The sequence below is a fragment of the Amphibalanus amphitrite genome, unplaced genomic scaffold, assembly GCF_019059575.1.
Source record: "Amphibalanus amphitrite isolate SeventyFive unplaced genomic scaffold, NRLGWU_Aamphi_draft 001385F_arrow, whole genome shotgun sequence".
NCBI lineage: Eukaryota > Metazoa > Arthropoda > Thecostraca > Balanomorpha > Balanidae > Amphibalanus > Amphibalanus amphitrite.
The window spans coordinates 31,337-46,381 of record NW_024882878.1 but is presented as its reverse complement, the minus strand read 5'-3'; the positions used below and the strand labels follow the sequence as shown (position 1 = coordinate 46,381).

The 15,045-nt window shown below is 61.4% G+C and overlaps 1 protein-coding gene across 1 annotated transcript in view; it reads left to right on the top strand.

Moving 5' to 3' along the window:
• Positions 1-15,045, top strand: part of LOC122372678 (calcium uniporter protein, mitochondrial-like) — a gene marked incomplete at its 3' end in the record, with an annotated part of 65,876 nt that overhangs the window by 20,007 nt on the left and 30,824 nt on the right. Inside the window, exons 2-4 of the mRNA XM_043350191.1 lie at positions 870-891; positions 945-1,070; positions 14,643-14,657. Coding sequence (XP_043206126.1) covers positions 870-891; positions 945-1,070; positions 14,643-14,657 — 163 coding nt within the window. The remainder of the gene's footprint in view (positions 1-869; positions 892-944; positions 1,071-14,642; positions 14,658-15,045) is intronic.

The following is a 15,045-nucleotide window of genomic DNA, read 5'->3' as shown; positions in this document are numbered from 1 at the left end:
CCGCTATCGGCGTGTGTTTTCCTCTGCTGTCCGACTGTGCGTTAGCCGTTATCGGCGTTTGTTTTCCTCTGCTGTCCGACTGTGCGTTAGCCGCTATCGGCGTTTGTTTTCCTCTGCTGTCCGACTGTGCGTTAGCCGTTATCGGCGTTTGTTTTCCTCTGCTGTCCGACTGTGCGTTAGCCGCTATCGGCGTGTGTTTTCCTCCGAGGGTGGTGTGGCCGCCGGAGGCCGCTGACCGCCGGCCGTTGGCACATCGAGACCGTTATTGGCCCGGATGTGTGTACGGGACCGGCGGCCTTATCAGATCGGAATTGGTGGGCGGGCGGCTGGTCCAATGCTACCAGGGGATGGAACTGAAGACCATCTCCAACCAACCCACGGTCCCCAGTGTTGTGCTCCGTCCCCGTCCGGCGGACCCGCGGACACTGGAGCAGTGCGGCACAGCCTACATGTCAGGCGGCGCCAGTGCTGCCATCTGTGGCAGCGACTTTGAACTGCTAGTGCGGGTTGGCGCCGCTACAGCACACGGCGCACGCGTCGGGCCCGCTGCGGACTGTCAGTACATTTTGAACTCTCAATTCAAGTGTGTTGGATGGGCGCCGGACCAATCTATTCTGTACTGTCCAACAAATTCGCCGCGTGCCTTTGCTACCGAAAATTAATGGCCATGGCTCGTAAATCTCTGCCCGCATTTAAGCTGTCGAGTCGGTTTGCTGGCTACATTGCGCTGGCCCGTCACCCAGTCTCAGCACAGTCCGTGTGCGCCGCTGCAGTGTGTCCGTTTGACCCCTCTATCCCCCTGTTGTCCTCAGGTGACCGCGCCGCTGCAGTGTGTCCGTCTGACCCCTCTATCCCCCTGTTGTCCTCAGGTGTCCGGCCCCCTGCAGTGTGTCCGGCTGACCCCTCCCCCTGTTGTCCTCAGGTGTCCGCGCCGCTGCAGTGTGTCCGCCTGCTCAGCTCTCAGCCCGGCGGCCCGGGCGCTCTGCCCACGGAGCCCACGGTGGGCCCGCCGCCCGATCAGCTGGACACCACCCCGGTCAAACGCTCCATCTCGCCCTCACTGGCCGAAGGTAGGCACCGGCGGCCAGCCGTCACTGTCACACTGCCGTCACATACCGTCACATACCGTCACACTGACCGTCACATACCGTCACACGGCTGTCACGGCGGGCACTCGTCACAGGTCGGGGCCAGAGTCGCACGCGACTGATATTGGGAATTTTACTTTCTATGTATTTCGATCACTGGCTAGATGTGGAGGCATCTCTTGTCTATGCACATGTATTGCTGTGCATCGTGTGTATTCTGTTGTCCGACTGCAATCACCTTTTTACTTAAGATTTCGAAAAGAAATATGGCAATTAGGCACAGTGCCGTGGCCACTGTTCAACATTTATTACACTGGCACACTGGCTCTGTGACCTCCGCAGTCTGCACTTTGATGTGGTTTGCCGGCCCACATTCAGTGGTTTTCTCACTCACAAAGTCGCCATTTCATCAAAACGTGGCGGCTGATCAGTGAGCCGCTCGGGTATTTACCCCAGCGCTGTATTGTCTCCGTTATTTACCCATGCAGTATGGTGTTCGCTCAGATATTTACCCCAGTAATGTATGCATTCGCTCGTTTATTCGCCCGTTTGCTCCATTCGCTGGAAGTCATTCCTCCACTCCAGAGGAATGGGCACCAAACCCTTACCTTAGCTCGCAGCACTCGCCTTTATTGAGCGCGGGGCAGTGCTCAGGAATTATTCGGGAGAGGAATTATTCAGTCAAGGAGTTATTCTCGTTCAGTTTGTGTCATTTGTTTCCTGCATAGGAGATAGATATAGAGCGGGTCGGCCCGACTCGGCTGCGAAACGGACCGTAGCCGTCGGAGGTTTGACGGACGGCGGTGCTACTGCTGACTGTGTGGTTGCACTGACGCTGTGTGGTACTGACGGTGTGTCGTACTAACTGTACTGACGCTGTACTGTACTGACGCTGTACTGTACTGACGGTGTGTCGTACCGACTGTGTACTGTACTGACGCTGTGATACTGACGCCGTACTGACTGTGTGGTTGTACTGACGCTGTATGGTACTGACGGTGTGTCGTACTGACTGTACTGACGCTGTACTGTACTGACGCTGTACTGTACTGACGGTGTGTCGTACCGACTGTGTACTGTACTGACGCTGTGATACTGACGCCGTACTGACTGTGTGGTTGTACTGACGCTGTGTGGTACTGACGCTGTACTGTACTGACGGTGTACTGTACTGACGCTGTACTGTACTGACGGTGTACTGTACTGACGGTGTACTGTACTGACGGTGTACTGTACTGACGGTGTACTGTACTGACGGTGTACTGTACTGACGGTGTACTGTACTGACGGTGTACTGTACTGACGGTGTACTGTACTGACGCTGTACTGTACTGACGGTGTACTGTACTGACGCTGTACTTCTACTGACGCCATGCCGGACTGACGCTGTGCTGTACTGACTGTGTACTGACGCTATGTGATACTGACGGTGTGCTGTACTGACGTTGTGATACTGACGCCGTACTGACGGTGTAGTTGTACTGACGGTGTGTCGTACTGACTGTGTACTGACGATGTGTCTGCACTGACGCCGTGCTGCACTGACTGTGTCTGCACTGACTGTGTCTGCACTGACTGTGTACTGACACTGTGTGGTACTGACGGTGTGTCTGCACTGACTCTGAAGTGTGCTGACTCGGCACTATACATACACTGTATACTGACGCCGAGCCGCAGTTCAGCTCGCGCCGGTCGCCCGGGCCGCCCATCGATTCTCACGGACCACTGCACTAGCGCCGACGCGATTTGGGAAAACTGCTGATTGTGTTGAGGACGGGCTGCCGACAGCGGTACGGGCGGGTTCAACATTCGATGGGGTCGGCGATTCGGGCGTGGGTCAGCCGGTCCTGAGCCGTCTCAGTGGGACTCTGGCAGGCGGGTGGCTGGGCCGTGCAGTGTGCCAGCTCCTCTCTGACCGCGGCCCCACCCTCCTCTGCCTGTAACAGAGCTCGCCGTACGGAGGGGGTTATTGGTGGGGGTATTGTCGGGCTTCCAATACTGTCTATCGGTGAATCAGGATTGGTGTTATTGACACCTTGTGCATTATTTACAACAATTTTACGCTGATACACTGGGGACCGAGTGTCTTCTCACCTTCCCCTTTTATAGCATGTGGCCCGCAGGATTTGCGATAGGCTGTTGGCACATGCCCCGCGGTCTGTATCTCTTTCCATTAGCATCCAAACTGGGCTTTTGTATCTGTATCTCTTTCCATTAGTATCCAAACTGGGCTTTTGTATCTGTATCTCTTTCCATTAGTATCCAAACTGGGATTTTGCGAGCTCAACACTGAATGGTATACTGCAGTTATGGTTGTCGTTGAGCATGCTTTCTTTGATATACTCCGAAACATTTCTCATAAAGTCAAGAGCTGTACTTTTAGCAGTTGTCTGGTGCGAATTGCGGTCGTAAGCCGAATATAGATGTCCGGTGGGCGGTGATTGGATCATCAGGTATAACCCTCTGAACCAATCCTGACTTGGTGGCCCGGTTCGGACGACCCGGGCGCGGCGCGCTGCCAGAATCCATCCCACGGAGATGTGCTCCGGGCACGGGAGCGGCGCCCCGGGCCGGGCAGCTGTATCGCACTGGAGCCCGGGCGACGGGAGCGGCTCCCCGGGCCGGGCAGCGATATCGTAACGAAACCCGGCCGACGCCAGCTCCGGGCGGCGGGAGCGGCTGTCCGGGCCGGGCAGCTGTATCGTAACGGAGCCCGGCCGACGCCAGCTCCGGGCGGCGGGAGCGGCTGTCCGGGCCGGGCAGCTGTATCGTAACGGAGCCCGGCCGGCGCCAGCTCCGGGCGCGGGAGCGGCTCCCCGGGCCGGGCAGCTGTATCGTAACGGAGCCCGGGCGCGGGAGCGGCTGGGCGGGCCGGGCAGCTGTATCGTTACGGAGCCCGGCCGGCGCCAGCGCGGCGCCCGGCCCTGGAGACGAGCGGCGAGGAACAGACCTTTAGCGCCCGGTCCTTGAGACGAGCGGCGGGGGCAGACCTTAAGCGCCCGGCCTTTGAGATAAGGGGCGGGGACGGACCTTTTGGCGCCCGGCCTTTGAGACAAGCGGCCGCCGACACGGTCTGTGGTCCGTCCGTGGTCCGCCGACACGGTCTGTGGTCTGTGACTCTGTTCACACGGTCCTTGGTCCGTCCCTGGTCCGCTGACACGGTCCACGGACGGGGTTGGCGCTGAGTGCCGGCAGCCCCCCGGCGCCGACCGGACGTGGGTGACGCTGAGTGCCCGCTGCTGGCACCCCTCAGATTCGGTGGGTCTGAGTGCCCGCTGCCGGCACCCCTCAGAGTCGGTGGGTCTGAGTGCCCGCTGCCGGCACCCCGAGTCGGTCTCTGAGCATGTGGCGGAGGAGCCGGACAGGGTCCGCCGTGGAGTCACCTATCGTGTCGTGTCGGGCTTCGGTCCGTCGGGTGGAACGTTATGCACAGTTAGACACCGTGTCTTATATCACTCCTGCATTCGCAACGTTTTTTTTTTTCTTAAAGAAACAATATCCTTTATTGTTTGGAAACGAAGCACGCCACGCGAGATTATCGCCCTTCTAATTTAGAGACGTTACAGCTTGTTTGTCACATATTGGACACATCGAACTAGAAACACACGCACACATGCATTGCTTACAATGTGTTATCTTAATCTAGGACATTGCAAGCCCAACCCAGTGACTCTTCACTGTTCGGTGCATGTCAACAGCCATGGGCGGACATACTTCTCACGCCACCCTTCCCTACGTCACAACGGTGACGGATTCCACGTCACCCCTCACGGTGCATCACCGCGCCACCAACGCGTTACTGCGCCACCAACAGGTAACCGCGCCATCAGTACGTCACTGACGGGCCCTGCTCCGCGCTCCCAGTTTATCACGGCAGGGCGCGGCGGCCGGTCACGCCGTGTTACGCTGTCACGGGTGTCCGTGTCACGGGCGTTACGCTGTTACGGCTGTCCGTGTCACGGGCGTTACGCCGGTCCGCGGTCTGCCTGGTCAGCGATGTCCGCCGGCGACCGGCGCTCGACCGGCCGGCCTTCTTTGGTGCTCTAGACTAGGACTAGCAGTGGAGCATATGAACTTGAAGCACCTGCTGATTGCGCGCATACATGTTTAGCGTGCTCCTAGCGATATGACCTTCTATCACTGTGCACTGTTAGTTCGGTGTGGCGACGTTTTCATAGAGGCTGTGTTTACGTATTGTCGCACTCCTGGCGCGGATGCGGGCCACAGCGGCTCTCTCGGCCCCGTGGTCCCGCGCCTCAGCCGACTGCGAGCCTGGCCGGGTCCTCTGCCCCTTATAGCGACACTGGCCGGATCCTCAGCAGATGCTCATGACAGAGACCCTGGCCGCGGTCCCCTACTCCGGACAGTGTCCTGTGCTCCGGACAGTCGGCTCAGCTCTGATCGGGCCGCGGTCCCAGCTCTGATCGGGCCGCGGTCCCAGCTCTGGTCGGGCCGCGGTCCCAGCTCTGGTCGGGCCGCGGTCCCAGCTCTGGTCGGGCCGCGGTCTCGGCCGCGGTCTCAGCTCTGGTCGGGCCGCGGTCTCAGCTCTGGTCGGGCCGCGGTCTCAGCTCTGGTGGGGCCGCGGTCTCAGCTCTGGCCGGCCACGGTCTCAGCTCTGGTCGGGCCGCGGTCCCAGCTCTGGTCGGGCCGCGGTCTCAGCTCTGGTGGGGCCGCGGTCTCAGCTCTGGCCGGCCGCGGTCTCAGCTCTGGCCGGCCGCGGTCTCAGCTCTGGTCGGGCCGCGGTCTCAGCTGCACTGGCGGCCGCGGTCTCAGCTCTGGTCGGGCCGCGGTCCCAGCTCTGGTCGGTCCGCGGTCTCAGCTCTGGTCGGGCCGCGGTCCCAGCTCTGGTCGGGCCGCGGTCTCGGCCGCGGTCTCAGCTCTGGTCGGGCCGCGGTCTCAGCTCTGGTCGGGCCGCGGTCTCAGCTCTGGTCGGGCCGCGGTCTCAGCTCTGGTGGGGCCGCGGTCTCAGCTCTGGCCGGCCACGGTCTCAGCTCTGGTCGGGCCGCGGTCCCAGCTCTGGTCGGGCCGCGGTCTCAGCTCTGGCCGGCCGCGGTCTCAGCTCTGGTCGGTCCGCGGTCTCAGCTGCACTGGCGGCGGCTGGTGGCCGCTCCGCTGGCTGAAGTCGAACACGTAGCAGCGTCCCGTCTGGCGCCAGTCGGGACTGAGCTCGGACGGCGGCCGGCGCGCCCGCAGACTGCCCGTCTGCGCGGCGGTGGCGGCGGCGGCCGGCAGCGCCGGGCCGCCCGGTCCGGAGCCGGTCACCGCCGGGCGCGCGGTCCGCCGCAGCGGCAGCGTGTGCGCGCCGTGCTTGGGCTGCGCGCCGACCACGCGCGGCCCGGCAACGGCCACGAAGGCGGGCTGCCGGCGCGCCTCGGCCACCAGGTGCGCCAGCCGGGAGGGCGCGCGGCCGCCGCGCGGTCCGTGGTACGTCACGGAGACGCCGCAGCGCCGGATGGCGGCCAGCGCCTCGGCCGAGATGGGCCGCACGCCGCCGTCGGCTGCCGACAGCGCCGAGTCCGAGCCGGAGCCGGAGCCGCAGCCGGAGCCGCACTCGGAGCCGGAGTCGGAGTCGGGCCGCGCCGGCTCTGCGCCGTCACTGCCCACCTCCGCCCCGGAGTCCCCGGCGGCGTCCCCGGCGTCCCCGGCGGCGGCGGCGGCGGCGGCACGGCGCGCCCGGAACAGCTCGTGCAGCTGCTCGTGCAGCACACTGTGGCCGGCCGTGTCCGAGCGCAGGATCTTGCTGCTCGGGTTGGCGCGGATGCCGGAGAGGCGCGCTGTATCGCGCCACAGCAGGTAGCCGTCGGGCTCTGCGCGCGCCAGCCGCTCGAACCGGTCGGCCACGCGGCGAACCGTCTGCGGCGGCGGCAGCTCGCCGCCGGCCTCTGGCGGCGCTCCGTCCGCTCTGTCTGCGCCGTCCTGGGACTGGCCGCCGGCGCCGGCCTCCACCGGCGGCGGCGGCGGCGACGTGTCCACGATGATGATGTTGTCGTTGACGAGCAGGTCGGCCAGCCGGTACTGGCCGAGGATGTCAGTGCCGCGGTGGCGCGCGCGCAGGGCGCCCACGGTGCGTGGCCGTCGGCGCGCCGCGTGCGCGGCCACCCAGCGCCGTGTGGCCTCGGCGCCGTCCGCGGCGGCCGGCGGCTCGGCACCGCTACCGCCACCGCCCAGGTGCGCCAGACCGAGGATCTGCCGGCGCGAGATACCGCCGGCGCCGCAGTGAAACTCGTCCTCCTCCGAGCCGCCGGCCGAGCTGCACTCCCCGTCACTGCGGGCAGAGGGAGTCGTCAGTCACTGCGGGCAGAGGGGGGGTCAGTCACTGCGGGAGGAGCTGCACTTCCCGTCACTGCGGGTAGAGGGGGGAGAGGGTCAGTCTCGGTACACAGAGCCCCACTCCTCGTCACAGGGCGCGAAGCGGACGGAACTGCGTCAGCTCGGTAGGAGCAGAGCAGCGGGCCGTTAGTCACTGCCGGGCGGGACGGGCCGTCAGGCTGACTCTACGGAGTCCACAGGTGGTGCCGTCACACATACTGACATACTGACAGACGGCAGTCGGACACACCGCCCACACAGACACCTGGCGGGCAGCCGACGCCGGCTGCCGGAGACGGGACGCCGCCAGTCCCTGGAACGGCTCCCAGGGACCCTCTGATACCACGGACACCGTGAATCTCTGGCGCCGAGCCGTCTCACGGACCCTCTGAGAGCCGCCGAGCCGTCTCACGGACCCGCGGTCGGCTACGGGCGGCGGCTTATGGATCCGTGCCACATTAGGGCGGTGACGGCCAGAGATGTGGGTGGCCGATTGACGACTGGTCCCAGGGTCACCGGCCGGCTCGGCTGACCGGGCGCGGTACTCACTCGAGTTCGGTGAGCGTGGTGAGGCTGGGCGCGCGGCAGGCCGGCCGCTCGGGCGACCCGGCGAGCTCTGCACCGGGCCGGCCCGGCCGCAGACACTCCTCCTCAAAGATCACCTCCAGACTGATACCGCGCCGCAGTCGCGACCGGAACAGCATGCTCTGCCGGGGAGAGAGAGAGGAGGGGAGTCAGAGCGGGGAGCGGTGGGCGACGGAGAAGGTCTCACCGCGCGGCCAGGCGCCCAAATAGTTCCCATCGATAGTTCCGGACCCCCGGCCGGCCGGTCGTATTGTTTGCCGGAGCATTCAGTGGGCCGCTTTCGCCGGCTCTTTACGGCGGTGTGGCGGTAACGAGGGTTGCGATTAGTTCCGGTGATGTGTCGGCCCGCACCGGCCGCCGTTCGTTAGGTTATTTGATTTGGGGGCGGCTGTTTGGGTGGCATAGGTGGCTCATGGGTGCTGCCTGCTGGGGTGACTCCACCTCTGCTTCAGTTAGAACGCACACGCGTTTCGGGTGAAGCGTTGGTTACAATTAGTAACCGAACTCTCTTAACCCGCGCCCCGTTGGGCTCTGCCGAGCAACGCGCCCCGTTGGGGGGGGGGGCATTTTGCCCCCCCCCCCTAAGATCTCGAGAACCACGCAACGTAGCGACAAGCGGCAAACGGTGTTGGATAGCCCTATCAGGGAACTACCTTGTGACCCAATTTTATTGACCTAGGTCAAACCGATGACGTCACAGGTCAGGTCAAAGGTCCAATTTTCACCGTTTACAGGCATTTCAAGAAATGCGTTGTAAAATCGAGTAAAATGCATTTCATTGAAAATCATCGATGGAGAAATGTTCTTCAAAACACATATTTTGCTAGTTGAGGTCACTGATACCAGGTCAGGTCACTGAGGTCAGGTCACGGGGGGGTCACAATATGAAAGTGTCGTGTGATACATGTTTTATGGTCCATTTTACATGACAAATGCGATTATGTGGGTCAGGCAGCCTTTGGGGCCAGCTTAGGTCACGTTTTGGTCAAAGTCAGGTCAAGGTCAGGTCAAGGTCAGGTCAAGGTCAGGTCAAGGTCAGGTCAAATTTCAAAGTTGATATTTTTGCATAAAATGGGTATCGAATCGATGCAGCTCGTCACGGGGAGTTCAATGGTGGTCTTTGTTTTGCCGTACGAGGTCTAGAAGCGCTAAAAATTGAGTTCAAAAATTTGACGTCATCATTTTTGAACAGTTTTTTTCGCTATAACTTGGCCAAAAAACGAGATATCGATCTGAAATTTGGTATGTATATAGAAGAGCGCAGGGGCTATCACATAAATTCCGTTTTTTCGAAATTCGGAAAATTTTGGATTTTTTTTTTTTAGTTTTTCTAAAAAAAAATCCATTTTTTGAATTTTTTGGGTCAAAAACCCAAAATTTTGAAAATCCGAGATAGCAGTTTTGTAGCGCCGCTTTTTGTCTATTAGACCATATAAAGAACTTTGAAATTGCTTGATAACTGTAGATTTGGTGAGCGTTTCAAGATTGCATGTTTTTTGCTCATTTTTGCTCGAACATGACCTCAGTTTCACCTCAATAACTCCTGACCTAAGGTGACCTAAGACTTGAAATTTGGTGTGAAGGTGTTAAATTGATGCCCGGAAAGGTACTGAAAATTTGGCGGCGCTGCGCGCCGCCGTTTTCTTGCTATTCAGGAAAAACCACAGGGGGGGGGGGCCAAAATGCCCCCCCCCCCCCAACGGGGCGAGGGTTAAACCTCACCCATTACTTTATTGTTGTTGGGTGTTTCTATCGTTCAATAGGTATATGCGTTCACGGAAGGTATTAACAATATATTCACATTGATGTGGACTGGGGGTTCTGCGCCTTCAACGCCGACCGAAAATGGGCGCGGTATCGTTCATAACAAGGTTGAGTACCTCGGCCGTCAAGTGATGATCTCCGGGGAAATTCGATAGCGGAATAAAAGGGCAGATTGCCGTCCTTCTGGAAACTGTCGAGTGTTCTCATCGTAAGGAAGCTGTCCAGTGTCCGACCGGAAAATGTCCGGAGTTATAGCGGTCTTTGGTTGACCGTCACCGCTGCCTCGCTGCACCCTGCTGATGGAGCCGGTGTGGATGTATCTGTAGGGGTGCCGGCCCCGGTCTGGGTGCGCGCGCCGCGCGGCCGCCGGCTGGCCCGCCGTCACGGCGCACTGCCGGGCCGTGACGCTGGCTCGGCGTGACGGCGCACTGCCGGGCCGTGACGCTGGGCGGCCGTGACGTTCCGCTGCCGTGGTGATACCGAGTACACCGAGCTGCCGGCGGCGCGGGGCGGCGCCCGGGGAGGCAGGCGGACTGAATCGGTGCCCGCCGCCCGGGGAGGCAGGATGCGGACGGTGTCGGTGCTCAGTCGGCGACCCGTCTGATCGGTGGCACGGCCGCTGCAGGTGAACGTTGACCCAGTCACCGGCCACTAGGTGACCCGGTTACCGTCCTATACCGTCCGTCCGTCCGTCCGTCCGTCCGTCCCAGAGACCCGGCTCCAGAGACGGGGCAGGTGGCGGTACCGGCGGCCGTCACCTGTGGCCGCCGACCCGGTCTGACCGCCGACCTCGGGACTGACCTCTGAACTGACCTCTGAACTGACCTCTGAACTGACCTCTGAACTGACCTCTAGGCTGACCTCTAGGCTGACCTCTAGACTGACTTCTGATCTGACCTCTGGTCTCACGGGTGGAGAATTGTGCTGGACTGGGGGTGCTCGAGCTCTCCCAATTCCACGCCGGCCACGCCGGCTTGGCTTTGGAGCCGCGGCCGGGCGGCGCGGGTCAAGGTCACCGCTAGGCGGCGGCGGATTTGCTGCGCCCGAGCACCCCCAGCTGGTCACAATTCTCCACCTATGTCTGGTCTGACTTCTGGATTCCCTATGACCTCTGACTCCTGACCTTTGAACTGACCCGTGGGCTGGCCTCCCGACTAACCTTTGAGCTGGCCTCTGATGTCTGAACTGACCTCTGACCTCTGAAATGGTCTCTGGACTGACCTCTAGACTGACCTCCGGACTGCCCTTTGGACTGACCTCTGAAGTGACCTGACCGGTGCTCCGACCCTGAGACTCGCCGTGGCTGATCTGCCACTGTCGACGGACGTCGGGTCATCGTTCAGTTGTGGAGATCCATCTCCCGCTCGGTATTATCTTCTTTGTGTCCATCTCGGTCTCGTATTTCATTCCCTTTTCCCATGTCTCAGACGCTTTCTCTCTCCCCCTCTCGCCGTCTTGTGCTCTTTTCCTTCTTCGAGCAGCCGCACCTGCCTCGTTGTTAATGATGTGCGATTCATTTATCGCTCTATTGTAATCCTCATTGGGAGAGCCGCGCGTCAGCGGTAAAGCTGCCTATAAATGCTATGATAACTAGATACGGGTGCATAATTTGATTAGGTCTTTCCCGATGCGGTGTGCCTCGTGGCGCCATTCGAATGGATTACGTCCTCGGGGGCCGACAAATGGTATATGAGGCCCATAACGGCGGCAGGGAGGCGCATCAACTAAAACACCAGGCGGCAATTAGTAGCGGCGGTAGCCTCGGGTCCGTGTCACCGTGCCACCCTCTGGGTCTGACCTCTGAGTCTGACCTCCCACCCTCTGGGTCTGACCTCGCCACCCTCTAAGTCTGACCTCGCCGTCCGCGACCTGTCCTTGCCGTGACCCGGGGCTGCGTGAGCCCCTCCCCTCGTTAGTGGCAGCCCGCGCCGGCGGCTGTTCGCCGCGTGCCGGCCTGTTTTGGCTGTCACTGTCGCGTGCCACGCTGTGCGTGTGGGCGGCGTCATTTCGCGGCGGGACCGGCCGGCGGCGGATCCGGCCGGCAGGGCGCTGCGGCGCGCCAGGGTGGGTGGGAGCGGGCGGGGGAGGACGGTATGACACGCCTCAGTAGCGGGCCGTACTCCCGATCATCAGCCGCCATCCTTGGCCCAGCTGCGGCCCGCGCCGCTCCAGCCGCGGCTCCGAACTTGGGAGAGGTTACCGGCCGGCGCCGCTGCCCGGCGGCCTGCTCTGCCGGCGCCCTCTGTGCCCGGCGCGTCTGCGGATGACAGAACCACCGGCCCTTGGACGCCGGCCGACTCCCTGGTGATGGGGGAGGGATCTGTGGCGGTGGCCGGTGGGTCTGTGGGTGGCTGAGCGGGGCGGTGTCGGTGGGCGGTGGCGGTGGCGGTGAGCGGTGGGCGCGCCTGCTGACGGCGTCTCCCGTCCACTGACAAATGGCGGCTCTCTCCGCCCTCCCTCTCTCCCTCTGCCGCTCCTCTCTCCCCTGCCGGGGTACCATCTGGTGTGTGTGCTGGACACGCCGGTCAGGTGACCGCCGCTCCTCTCTCCCCTGCCGGGGTACCATCTGATGTGTGTGCTAAACACGCCTGTGAGCTGTCCGCCGCTCCTCTCTCCCCCGCCGGGGTACCATCTGGTATGCACTGGAAGTGGACACGCCTGTGAGGTGACCGCCGCTCCTCTCTCCCCTGCCGGGGTTCCATCTGGTGTGTGTGCTGGACACGCCTGTGAGGTGACCGGCGCACCGGGGCGGAACAGCCGGGCCGCCGCCGCGGCTTTCCCGACAGCGCCGGCCGTCAGAGAACCGAGCCACACCGAGCTGGGCTGTCACTGCCAACAGAGCTGCCTGTCAGCGAACAGAGCAGGTCTGTCAGACGAACAGAGCTAAACGGAGCTGGGCTGTCAGCAAAAGCTGGGCCAGAGCTGGGCCGTCAGCGAATAGGGCTTGGACTGTCGGTGGATAGAACAAGGCTGTCAGCGAACAGAACTGATCTGTCAGACGAACAGAATTGGGCCGTCAGACGAACTTTGTTGGGGAAGGGGTCAGACTGCCCTGGGCTCTCTGTCATACGCGCTATACAGGGTGCGGAAAAAGTTCTGTCATATGCATGCTAATCTCGCCTACGAGCGCTGCGGTTGAGTTCTGGGCAGCGAATAGCCGCAGGCGTGACCTTCGGTGACCTAGCCACCTGGCCGGAGGGCAGAAACTACCAGCTGTTCACGGTCAGTCATGAAAAGGCAGGCTAAACGACGCCTCGTCGCTGGGTGCCTGCGCGCGGCGGCCAAATCGGGCATGACCGATAAGCAGGTTACGGCAAAATGTGGAGTCACCTGGCGAACAGTCATGCGCATTAAAGCCAAAATACGAGCAGGGGAGACCAAGGGGGAGACTGTCGATCCGATGGTTCGATTCAATCCGGTGAATAAACATCCACAGAAAGTGATGGCGCTCGGCGTGGTGGGTTCGGACGGCAAGAAGTGCCCGATGCTCTTAATTGACGCCAATGAGAAGGTGAAGAGGGTGGTGTACGAACGTCTCCTGAGCAATGACGTCATCCCATGGATCCTGAAGACCTATCCACTCGGCAATTTTGTGCTCCAGCAGGACGGAGCGCCCGCGCACACTGCAAGTTCCACCCGGCAGAAGCTGACGGAAGAGCTCGGGGAGGCCCATTTCTGACGCAGGGAGATGTGACCTCCTCAGTCACCCGACCTGAACTCCCTCGACTACGGCATCTGGAGCGTATTGCAGGAGGAGGTCCAGGGAGTGTCCCATCCTAATGTGGAGGCTCTCAAGGCGCACATCGTGAAGACGTGGGAGGCGATGGACCCCGCCTACATCTTCAAGACATGCCAGTCTTTTCACCCCTGTGTGGAGAAGGTCATCACCGCTGAGGGGGGTTATATTGAGTGAGGGGGAGTGAAAGCATGTGGTAAGATGTGGCAAACCAGTGTTTGGTGGTTTTATTAAATATAGCTGCGCAGGTTGCATTTGTTTGTGGAAATGCGGAGATATGACAGAACTTTTTCCGCACCCTGTACTGGAACGGGATGACAGACGCGCTGCACTAGGCTGCTAGACGGGATGTGAGACGCGCTGCACTGGGCTGGTAGCCGGGATGTCGGAAGCGCTATACTGGGCTTCCTACGTCTGTGTGTGACGCTACACTGGGCTTCCTAGTACGTCTGTGTGCGTCTCATCGGAATAGCGCAGGCTCCCGTGGGGACGTTTCAGTCGTTCAAATTCATCGCGTCCACATTGAGGTAGGCTGTTCCATTAGGACTGAGACCTCAAGACGCTCCATTTTCACACACATCACCCTGCATTGTGGATCGAACTAGACCGAGCTCGCATTGTGTAGGGCTCGGACCGTCTGACCGGACTGGGTCGGTTCCGCTCAGGTCAGGTCAGGTCGGGGCAGGTCGGGTCAGGTCAGGTCGGCTCCGGTCAGGTCGGGTCGGGTCGGGGCGGGGTGCTCCTGACGGCTGTCGGGCCGCGCCGCGGCGGGTCAGGTCGGCGGGGTGGCCTCTAGCAGCTGTCCGGGGAGGTGACCGGGAGGGCTGGGAAGGAGTGCGGGACCCCTCCCCGGCCGTCGGGGCGTGCGGGGGTGCCGACTGCCGACTGCCGCTGGTAGGTATGGCGGAGTGGTGTTGACTGGTGTGCATCGTGAGGGGTGCTTTGCTGGATGCTCTGTGTTGTGCTGTGTGTGATTTTTTGTTCGGTGGCCTAATGATTTTTAGTTTGGGTAATGGGTACCGAGGAAGGCTTGTGTTTGGGACTGTAGCTGGAGTTTGTTGTGCAGTGTCGATGCTGTTCTGTAGCTGGAGTTTGTTGTGCAGTGTTGATGCTGCTGATGCCCCGGTAACCGATTCACCGAATGTTCCATGTCTGCGCAGACGGATTTTTGATACGTAAGTATACGGCATGCCCGAGTCCCCTTATTCACCGCCGATAGCTGGCGAATGCCGCAGCTAATGTACTGATTTTTTGTTACTTTTTGTCATTGCCGTCATGGGCGATATCATGCGGACCTGGTGCGCGCGTCGTTAGCCATTGCTGTGCGAGACAGCGGCAATGGCTAATGATTACCGACCGTCGGCGGTCGGCGCTGGGTCGCCGGTCGGCGGTCGGAGCTGCCGCAGCGATCGGAGCTCTGGCTGACGCCGACCGGGCCGGCGGCCCTGGTCGGCGGTCGTCTCTGCCCCAGCGGTCGGCGCTGCCCCAGTGCAGCGGTCGGCGCTGGCGGACGCCGACCGGTCTCGTCCCCCGGGTCGTTACGGGCCCGGTGAGCCTGATGGG